At 39.9% G+C, this 9869-nt stretch overlaps 1 protein-coding gene across 1 annotated transcript; it reads left to right on the top strand.

Annotated features, from left to right (window-relative positions):
- Positions 1 to 3965: 3965 nt before the first annotated feature.
- Positions 3966 to 8120, top strand: LOC104419432 (ABC transporter G family member 1). Its single transcript, XM_010031094.3, has 8 exons — positions 3966 to 4291; positions 5410 to 5489; positions 5566 to 6030; positions 6148 to 6234; positions 6321 to 6446; positions 6552 to 6746; positions 6872 to 6958; positions 7048 to 8120. The coding sequence occupies exons 1-8, from the start codon at positions 3994 to 3996 to the stop codon at positions 7876 to 7878; spliced, it is 2169 nt and encodes a 722-aa protein (XP_010029396.2). The 5' UTR covers positions 3966 to 3993; the 3' UTR covers positions 7879 to 8120.
- Positions 8121 to 9869: the final 1749 nt, after the last annotated feature.

The raw sequence follows: 9869 nt of genomic DNA, 5'->3' as shown, positions 1-9869 counted from the left end.
TCTTTCAAAAAATTATTCAATCAACCTAACATATATATATATATACACACACTAAATTGAATGTAGACTGTCAAATATCTCTCTCTCTCTCTCTGGCTGCAACACATTATCAAGCTCCATTTACTAGAGAGGAAGTGTCGACGGCAGCTATGCTTGGTGTGGCGGTTGTCGTTAACGTTGGCGCGGACAGTGTGCATGGGGTCTTGTCGATTGGCAGCTCTCTCTCTCTCTCTAGTTGCAATACATTATCAAGCTCCATTTACTAGAGAGAAAGTGTCAACGGCAGCTAAGCTTGATGTGACGATTGCTGTCGACGTTGGCACGGACAGTGTGCATGGGGTCTTGTTGATTGGCAGCTCAGCTGCTTAGGGTCTCAAAACTTTCGATGTAGGACCTCTCTGAAAATTAGATAGCCATATCATGGAGAGTCCCCTGATATCGACGCTTAGTATATCAATCATGTTCGTTTCTTAAGAGAGTATTATTGGGTCCCACCAAATTAATTTACAGAGTTAAAAAAATAATAATAATACAGAAGCAAATTTGAGAAACTTTTTATAATTTGATATATTCATAATGAGAATTATATCAGTCTATTGATAAATTTTATGAAGTGATTATTAAACGTAACATATCAATTAAGGATATGCACTATCTTGGGAAATATTGATAATCAAGTAAATCTACTAATATTGCTAACATATCGTGACAAATCACAATTGGGTTTTGAACAATGTCGCATTTTACAAAATTCCGTCGTTACTTACGGTAGGTCCAGTGCAAAATTCACGAGCATTCTCCTTCTCAGATTGTCTATAGCGACGAGGTCCACATTGTAGATGCGGAAAGCATTGCCGACGCTCCCGGCCGAACCTCGAGCAGTCCACATCGTACCTAGAAGCTCACGTTCCCGTCTTTAAAAGACAGCAGAGGAGACAACTTTACCGCCCCCGTCTAGTCCTTCCCCTTTTCTTCATGGTGCGTACTGCTCATCTTCCACCCGAATTATTGAATTTGCACGGAAGGAGGGCCACGTGCTTATCTATCGGACAAGGTGCGGTTGAGCAACCTGACAAGCTCTCTTCATTGCGCCCCCGCGATGTACTAATAGAGAAAACCAAATATGTTAGCAAGCGTCTGGAGAGGAGTTTTGTTAAGGAATTAGCTATAAAAGTTTTGTAATTCCGAACGTGTTGATTGTTCTCGTGTTTTGTACAGTACTTAAAAGTTGAATAATTTCAAATGAAAAACAGAGATATTATAACACTACGGGGCATCGACCCATGTTCTTATATTCTTCAAATGCAATATGCACGTTTTTATCTTTGATCATTTTCTAACATGTTGCTACTATGATCTATAGATGGCCATTGGGAAAATTCTTGGAGATGTTGAAGAATTTTTGTTAGAGTTTGGCCACAAATCTTTCGTTTGAATCAGAAGTTAGGGATTTGAGAGGAAAAGGTACTAGAGGGAGAGAAAGTTGGAGGAAAAGAAGCGGGGGTGGAGAAAAAACAGCCAGTTCCCACTCTTTATGCTTGCAAAGAGAGAAAATAATTGGAGGTAAATGATTGGAGTGATGATATTTCCTCATCGTTCATGGTAAAATGAGCTTCTTCTTCTTTTCCTAAATTAAACGTACTACTAACATGTTTGAATATGAAATTAAGCCTTGATTTATCAATTTTTCTTTTAAGAAATTAGCCATGAATTCATAAAATTTCACATGAATTCATAAAATTTCACATGAATTCATAAAATTTCACTTGAATTCAATTTTTTTTCAGGCCCTTCATTGGTTATTCTTATTAGAGGTGAGTAGTTTCAAATTTCATTTAAAAGTTCCATTCAGGTTCCACCTAGAAGTTGAAACAAATTTCCTAATATTTGGAATCCGAAACTTTCCATACATAGCCTAGAACTTAACTTTGAATTAAACCAATTTCAATTCTCAAGTTCGTGGTTTTACCTTGGAACCATACTCGCTCCTAACTCTTATTATATGTTTTCACACTTTAGTTTCAAGTCAAAGTCTCAGTTACACTTGAGAGAGCCGATAGGAATATTCAATTATTAAATCATGTTTTCATCTATAGACTTAAACTTGGCAAGATCAAGCGTGACATTATTATTCTTACTTCGTACGTTCTTTGCTTTCCTTCTCTCCTTCCTTCCATATCTTCCCCTTTTTAACACAGGCTGTTTGTTTGAGCCTATAGCAGAAAATGACCATGCGACTTATTAGTTCCATTTTTCTGCATAAAAATTGAATCTAGCGATTAATGGACCTAACCACATGCTTCGATCCCATTTTACATCAATGAATCATTGGATATCCGTCAATTTTATTTTGATATGAGAAGTGACGGACAAGCAAAAGCGATCTTCCAATTTGATCTCGATTTAGACTTCTCAAATTTAATGAGATCGGCCGAATCCAACAACCGGACATGTTAGGACTCGATTGTATAACACAGAAACACCGTTTCATCTCCAATTAGTGACTATACGTCGAACAGAAAATGGCAAAATTTTCCCTGTCATTTCACTAGCACCCGCATCCACAAGTGACAATAACAGCCAGGCATAGAACACTTTGATTTCGATTCCCTCGATGTAATCGAAACATGGGATGGATATGATAGGTTCGTTCTCACGTGTTGCACATTCAAATTGATCAGAGAACATTCTCCAATGCACTCGCCGCCACGCAGCTCTTATCAAGTGCCGATTGCTGTATTGACGTGGTAGATAATGCATTATTATATTGGCAAATCTAAGGTCCAACATAGTTTGCATAAACTTAGAATGAAATAGCCAGCGTGGATTAATGCCTTAAAGATGGTGCGACTTCCGTCCCTAGTCCGAGCGTTTTTGAATTGGGATATGCTGGTATTTTCGACTTAGGTTACCTAAATTAATTCAAGTTATTAATTGATTCTCCAAAGAAGAGGATACATTTTGAGGTGCCAGTCAGGGCTCGAGATGCAACTTACTATAAATAAAATCCTTGTTATCCTATTCTAGTTTGCAATGTCCGGTACGTGATTTTATTGGAGGGATTACAAGGAAAAAAATGAATTTGAAAAAAAAATGAACTTGACAAAAAAAAAATGGACTTCTTCGCATGGAATGGAAAGAGGAGGGCGATGGATTGCTGAACTCATTTTTAGTGCATTTTTAATCTCAGGAGATTCTTTCATCCTCTCTAACTTACACCTTTGTTTTATATCTTATTTGTTAGTACACAAAAAGATATTTATGTCATGATGCGTTCTTTTCTTTTCTTTTTCTCTCGTTAACATCCAAAACAACTCTATAATAATTTAATCCTGTCAAATTCTTTCAAATTCTTGTCTCTCGTAAAAATTCAAATCCCTTATTTTCCTTTCTAATCATCCCCACCAAATATAGTTTGGAGGTGAATTTAGTCAATTCTTTCTTCTTCTTTTTTAAATTTCCACTAAAAAGTTACCTTCAATATCTTTAACATTATGTTGTTAGTACATCTTATCGGTGGCAGACAACAACGTAAGGGCTGAGCTAAGCTCTTCTTGACATGATTCTCTCTTGAAATTACTAGACTTGAGAGAGAGATTAGACTTGAATTCATTAGTAAAACCTTAAAATCAACGCTAATGGTATCTGTTTTTTTAGTGGGGTTGGTCGATCTATCTTGTCACCGCTGAGCAAGACAACTTACCGTCCTTGACCTTAGGCTGAGAAGATGCTAATTTTCTTGTGGATCAATGCTCGTCCAACTTGTATTTTTAGTAATAATCACTGATTTTTGGACTATGCCTCTCTCTTCTCTCGCCACCTTCCTACGTTTGCCAAAACGAAACGACACAATACGTCACCGTCCTCCTCGTTCGCAAGATATTTAGAACTCCGGTGTTGGCAGATCTGCCATATATACATGCCCACGGAGATCGGCCAAAATTGGCATTAATCCGTCCGACTCCCACTCTCTTTTGAACAAACGTACGTTGCATGGATACAGCGTCGGGTCTTGGTTCGCGGAAGGCGGAGACACTCGTCGACCCGGAATGCGACTGTCATGGAGCTGTTCTTGGTCCTCTCGTGCTGGATTCAATGCATGTTGGGCCAAAGTCAAACAGGAGAGCGATCTGGCTAACGTGGCCTGACGTGTGGGTGACCGTGGGAGACCACGAAGATGGGTGCGTACCCATCCTCCAGGGGCTCACGGGTTTCGCCCAACCCGGCGAGGTGTTGGCCATCATGGGGCCATCCGGGTGTGGCAAGTCCACTCTCCTCGATGCATTGGCCGGTAATATATTATACAGATACATTGCTATCCCTATGTGATCGGTTCATGAACAAAAAGTGCCGACTCGTCATTAAGCGTATAGCGTCATCTTCAATTCAGATTTTTACATTATGATTTGTGATGCGCTAATGTCGTCTGAGGTCTATAGCATTATGGACTACATGGTGTCAAGAGTACGACGGCCTTAAAAAGAGAAGATTTCTTCTCTACTAGCCTTCGGAGAAGAGAGTAAAATCCCTCTTATTATAACTAGCAATTGTGCACAGCGCATTTTGTGTGCTGCAAAATTGACATATGAAAAAAAATTAAAAAATTAAAAAATTAAAACTAGTGCGAAATGTTTGAATCGACAACGAAAAGAAATTCTCGATAAAATTCACAATATGAAGAAACTGTACAAGCACATAGGGAAAGATAAAAATATTTTAATATCTGAATTTCTTTTAAAGTTGTTGTAGAATTGAAAATTTTCAAATTCTAACATTGTAACATGTCTCAAGCTTAAACACGATTATATAAGAAGCAGTTCCACATGGATTAATTATTTGTAAAAGAAGCAGTTAAGGATGATTGAGATCCCAACAAATTTGAGATCTTCTTTACTTTATAAGATAGTATAGATTATAATAGAAGCCGAAATATATTTGTGCGACAACTAGCCTCGCCCCCCTTTCCCCCAAAGTGATCAACCTCGAATTTAAGGACGATGACTTCAATCGTCTTGTGATTTATATTTTTTCATGACCGACGAAGTTAGATAACACTTTTTCAGAAAGAAGACGATTTGATAAATGAAACAACCAAATTTTTTGTCATGGTAGGTGCAAATTCGAGTTCTTCTCAAGGGTGGAATTGGAGGCTCAGAACGTAGGAGATTCAATTTAGGATGGACACCAAAAATAAGGATTGAAATCTTCCAAAATTCATAAAATGAATTTAAGTTGATGTTGCCCCCGTAGGATCATTTCATCTATTGTCAAGTTCTACGTTTTTATCATTCATCTTAATTAACAGTAGTAGATGTGGATATTAACGGAATTTCTAGTTAAATCTTGCCAAGGTTTATAATAAGGAGAAGATAGATTTTATGATCTCTAAACGAAAAATGACCATTGTAGGGAGGCTGGATTCCAAGAGGAGGCTGAGTGGACAAATCCTTGTTAATGGCCGGAAAGAGCCCCTAGCTTATGGGACGTCGGTGAGCAAATTATTCTCATGCTTTGCACCAAATTCATGGAGAATTTTTGTAGATCAATTAGTTTTCCATGACGCAGGCTTACGTGACACAAGATGACGTGCTGACATCGACCCTCACCGTGAAAGAGGCGGTCTACTTCTCGGCTCAACTTCAGCTGCCCGACACGATGGCGCCGTCAGAGAAGAAGCAAAGAGCAGAGGCCACCATCAAGGAGATGGGCCTCCATGATGCGGCGGGCACGAGGATCGGTGGCTGGGGGAACAAGGGCCTGAGCAACGGCCAGCGGAGGAGGGTCAGCATCTGCATGGAGATCCTGACCCGCCCCAAGCTCCTCTTCCTCGACGAGCCCACGAGCGGCCTCGACAGCGCCGCTTCCTACTACGTCATGCGGCGCATCGTCGGCCTCGCGAAGCAGCACGACATGACCGTCCTCGCGTCGGTCCACCAGCCAAGCAGCGAGGTGTTTGGGCTTTTCCACAAGTTGTGCCTCCTCTCTCAGGGACGAACCGTCTATTTCGGACCCTCTAGTAATGCACCTGAGGTATTGTCATTTGAAAAAAAAAAAAAAAAAAAAAACCCTTGCATAAAACGTAAAACTCTCCATATTTCTATACAAAGGTAACGGAAGGAATGAAGCTATTAATTTGAAATTCTGTAGTTCTTTTCTCTGAACGGTTTCCGATGCCCAAGTTTGCAAAATCCATCGGATCACTACCTCAGAACCATCAACACAGACTTTGACGAGGTATGCGAGAAGTCTTCCATTTTCAATCATCGTTAAAACAATCTTGCTTAGCCTCAATGACTACAACTTGTCCTTGTGATGACCAGGACATTGACCCAGGTTTAGGAGGAAAGCCAAGGACACAGGAAGTGATTAAAGTGCTCGCGGAATCTTACAAATCATCCAGTTGCTATAGGCACATCCAACAACAGATAGAAGACATTCATGAAATGGTAAGTTGACCTATACTAAAGCGGTATACTCCGAGATCTGAAAGGAGCAATATCGGCATTAGCGAATGAATAACCATGTTTATTATGATGGCACCATTGTCCTAGGACAACAAGGAAGTACACGAGAAAGAGAGCCGAGCTTGCTTCTTTACCCAGCTCCTCGTCCTCACAACAAGGTCATTCATGAACATGTACCGTGACCTCGGATACTATTGGATGCGCCTCCTCATGTACATTGTCATAGCTTTGAGTTTGGGAACTGTTTTCTACCGCATCGGCTCTGATTATCATTCTATTCAGGCAAGCTCTGTACACACCCAATCAATTCCTTAATTTTTTTATTTTTTTAGTCTTTCGGTTGATTCTCCATCAATTTTCCAGAGCACTAAGAAACGAACCGTTGCCATTTATTTACTTAAATCCAGGCTAGAGGTTCACTGATAACATTTGTCGCTTCATTCTTGACTATAATGGCAATCGGTGGCTTCCCTTCGTTTGTTGAGGATTTGAAGGTGCGGCAACCAGGATTACTCAGTAATTTGGCAAAAGGATTTCTTTGATACAAATCTGACTTTTATCACTTTTGATCATTGTCCATCAGGTATTCGAAAGGGAAAGATTAAATGGACACTACGGATCGGGCGCGTTCGTTCTAGCCAATACGCTTTCTTCCGTGCCCTTCTTGCTTATGATATCCCTAATTCCCGGAGCCATCACATACTATCTCGTAGGCCTCCGGGGAGAACTTGAGCACTTCCTATACTTCACCACGACTCTTTTTGCCTGTATGATGCTGGTGGAGAGCCTGATGATGATCGTGGCGAGCGTCGTCCCAAGCTTCCTCATGGGGCTGACGGTCGGTTCAGGAATCCAGGGACTAATGATCCTTGGGGGCGGTTTCTTTCGCCTGCCGCATGACCTTCCCAAGGTATTCTGGAGAGACCCACTCTACTACTTGTCCTTTAACAAGTACGCGTTTCATGGTTTGTTCAAGAACGAGTTCGAGGGCCTAACGTTTCCCAAGGATCTGGCCTGCTCGGCACAAAACGGCTCAATCAGCGGTGAAGATGTGCTGAAGGATATATGGCAAGTGGAAATGCGTTACACCAAGTGGACTGACCTCGCCATATTGTTCGAGATGGCGCTCGTTTACCGGCTCATTTTCTTTGGCGTCCTGAAGACGACCGAGACTTTGAAGCCAATTGTCAAAGAGATCATGTCGGCGAGGCGGAGGCAAAAGGGCCAAGACTCAGTGAATCCATCACGGCGTCGCTGCCAGAGTCGGAGGGCAACAATTCAGTGGCACAAGGCTGGGTGTCCACAAGGAAAACGAGTGGAGGGCATCTGCATTCGAGTCTCTGCTGATAGGAGTTGGGGTTTGATGATTCGCGTTTGCTTTTTGGCGTCTAATTCGTTGCAAGGATTGTTATGATCCCATAATCGACTCAATTTGTCGACTCCGTTTAAGATCATGAGTCGTGACACACAACCATCCCGCTTGCATTTTGTAACATGCGGTGGTGGTAAGTCGAGTATCCATCGAAGGGTGTTATCGTGTAGAAGTAGTCTTAGTTTGTTTTGGATGGACTGAGTCGAATTAAGCTGGCTTCTTAATGCGAGGGACTGAATCTTGATGCTGCTGCTCGATCGAGTAGCAACCATTTTTGCTCTTAATCTCATCTGATTAGTACATGACCACACGTGCAGTGCCTGTAAACTGCAATCGGCACATAACATTTGGCAATGGGCTGTAACATCTCTTATTGGTTTTGAGCCGCCGTGTCACCATGTAGTGTGGCCCAAATATAAAGGCTGGAAGAGAGAACCCCCGCAATTTTGATGATTAAAGGTAGTGTTAAAATCTAGAAAAGTTCAAGGAGCTTGTGTTTTATATAGTGTTTCAGAGAGATCAGATTAGATTAGACTAGATGTGGTTAGTTTGGTTCAATTCGATAATTAGAACTATTTTTGACTTGTCCTCATCCGGATCTACCGAAAAATCTACGCAAATCTCACTCGACTGAACAAAACATCAAAGCCACTTGACATAAATGTGATGTTTGGTGTTTTCTTTTTTTCTTTTGTTTATCTTAGCATTTCTTTTTTTGGTATCTATCAAATCATTCCACCAATGATTTGATAGATACCTAACCTAATCGTCGTCACTTTTTGTGCGATCATCAGTATATTAATGATTATAAGATGTAAAGTTTAGTCCTTTTCACAGCTCTCTTCTAAACTTCAATGAATATTATCTTTTTTTACCTAATAACATGTTATAGTAGAATCCCCATACAACACTTAAACAAATTTAGTCGCTGAAAGCATGTGGTTCTTATATGCTTCGAAGAAAATACGTCTCGTTATTCCCTAAAAAGCATGTGATTACCTGTAATTTTGAACAAAAAAGATGTATCTTTTAGTGATGTTTTTAAATAAAAAGAAAATTTAGGTCATGACATCAACATAATTAGCAAAAAATTCAGGGACTTATTGAGCATGATAGTTAAACATGTGGCATTTTCAATATCCTTTTTTTCTAAAATATATATGAGTACTCAAATGAGTGATTATTTAACATAAGCTCAGTAATGATCCCCCCAGATCATCCATTGCTTTCCTAGGTTTAACAGTATGTGCAAACAGTACTTATTGTCAGGGAAAGAAGGGAATTCTATGTTAAAGGCTACCTATATGTGGGCTTTTGGGCTGCATGTGAGGCTCTGTCTTGATACTGTTGCAAATGGTATTATGCCATGAAAAAGGGAGCGTTACCTACCAAGATTTGTCCCTGCCTTTGTCTGACTGGTGGGGAATCTAAACTATTGAAACCCACAATCTTGGATTATTCCTTATGCTTTAAAACCAAAAAGATGAGTAGACGTGACTAGATAATTGAGCATATAGGAATCTACCAATTATTGTCTAATTGTTTATGTTGCACTAGATCATATACCATACTCATTAAAAAAGAAAACAAAGACATATCTATACCCATGAGGTCTGTGCATTCACTTAGAGTGCGGGGACTGCCAGCTCTAGAATTGGAGATTGCTTGTTCAAATATACAAGTTGCTTGTAAACTAATTTGTCATGGGAAAATGATGCTGGACAACATAATTGTTCAACTAGAGGCATGTTGAATCACTTTATCAAGGCGATAATGTCATCAAAATACAAATTAAATTCTCTCTCTCTCTCAACATAAACACATGAAAATTGAAATATTTGTTCCAAATGAAGCAAAATGTTCATAGAAGAACAATTAAGTATCTTGTGAGCAAAGACACAATCATTGGATTGTAACACGCTTAGACCCATCAAACAAGGAGATCGAATCGAATTGAAAATGATCCAACTTAAATTGATCAATTTAACCATTCTTTACCCATTTCCATACAATACAAATCTAGCTATCCATAC

This window comes from Eucalyptus grandis, chromosome 9, assembly GCF_016545825.1.
Source record: "Eucalyptus grandis isolate ANBG69807.140 chromosome 9, ASM1654582v1, whole genome shotgun sequence".
In the NCBI taxonomy this organism is placed as follows: Eukaryota; Viridiplantae; Streptophyta; class Magnoliopsida; order Myrtales; family Myrtaceae; genus Eucalyptus; species Eucalyptus grandis.
Note: the sequence above shows the minus strand (reverse complement) of the source record. Positions and strands in the feature narration are given on the sequence as shown.

Bases quoted from the DNA above. Each gene is read 5' to 3' on its own strand.
- LOC104419432 (XM_010031094.3), top strand. From the start codon at position 3,994: ATGGATACAGCGTCGGGTCTTGGTTCGCGGAAGGCGGAGACACTCGTC. The intron at 6,747-6,871 runs GCAAGCTCTGTA...ACTTAAATCCAG, and splicing joins CTGATTATCATTCTATTCAG to GCTAGAGGTTCACTGATAAC. The intron at 6,959-7,047 runs GTGCGGCAACCA...ATTGTCCATCAG, and splicing joins CGTTTGTTGAGGATTTGAAG to GTATTCGAAAGGGAAAGATT.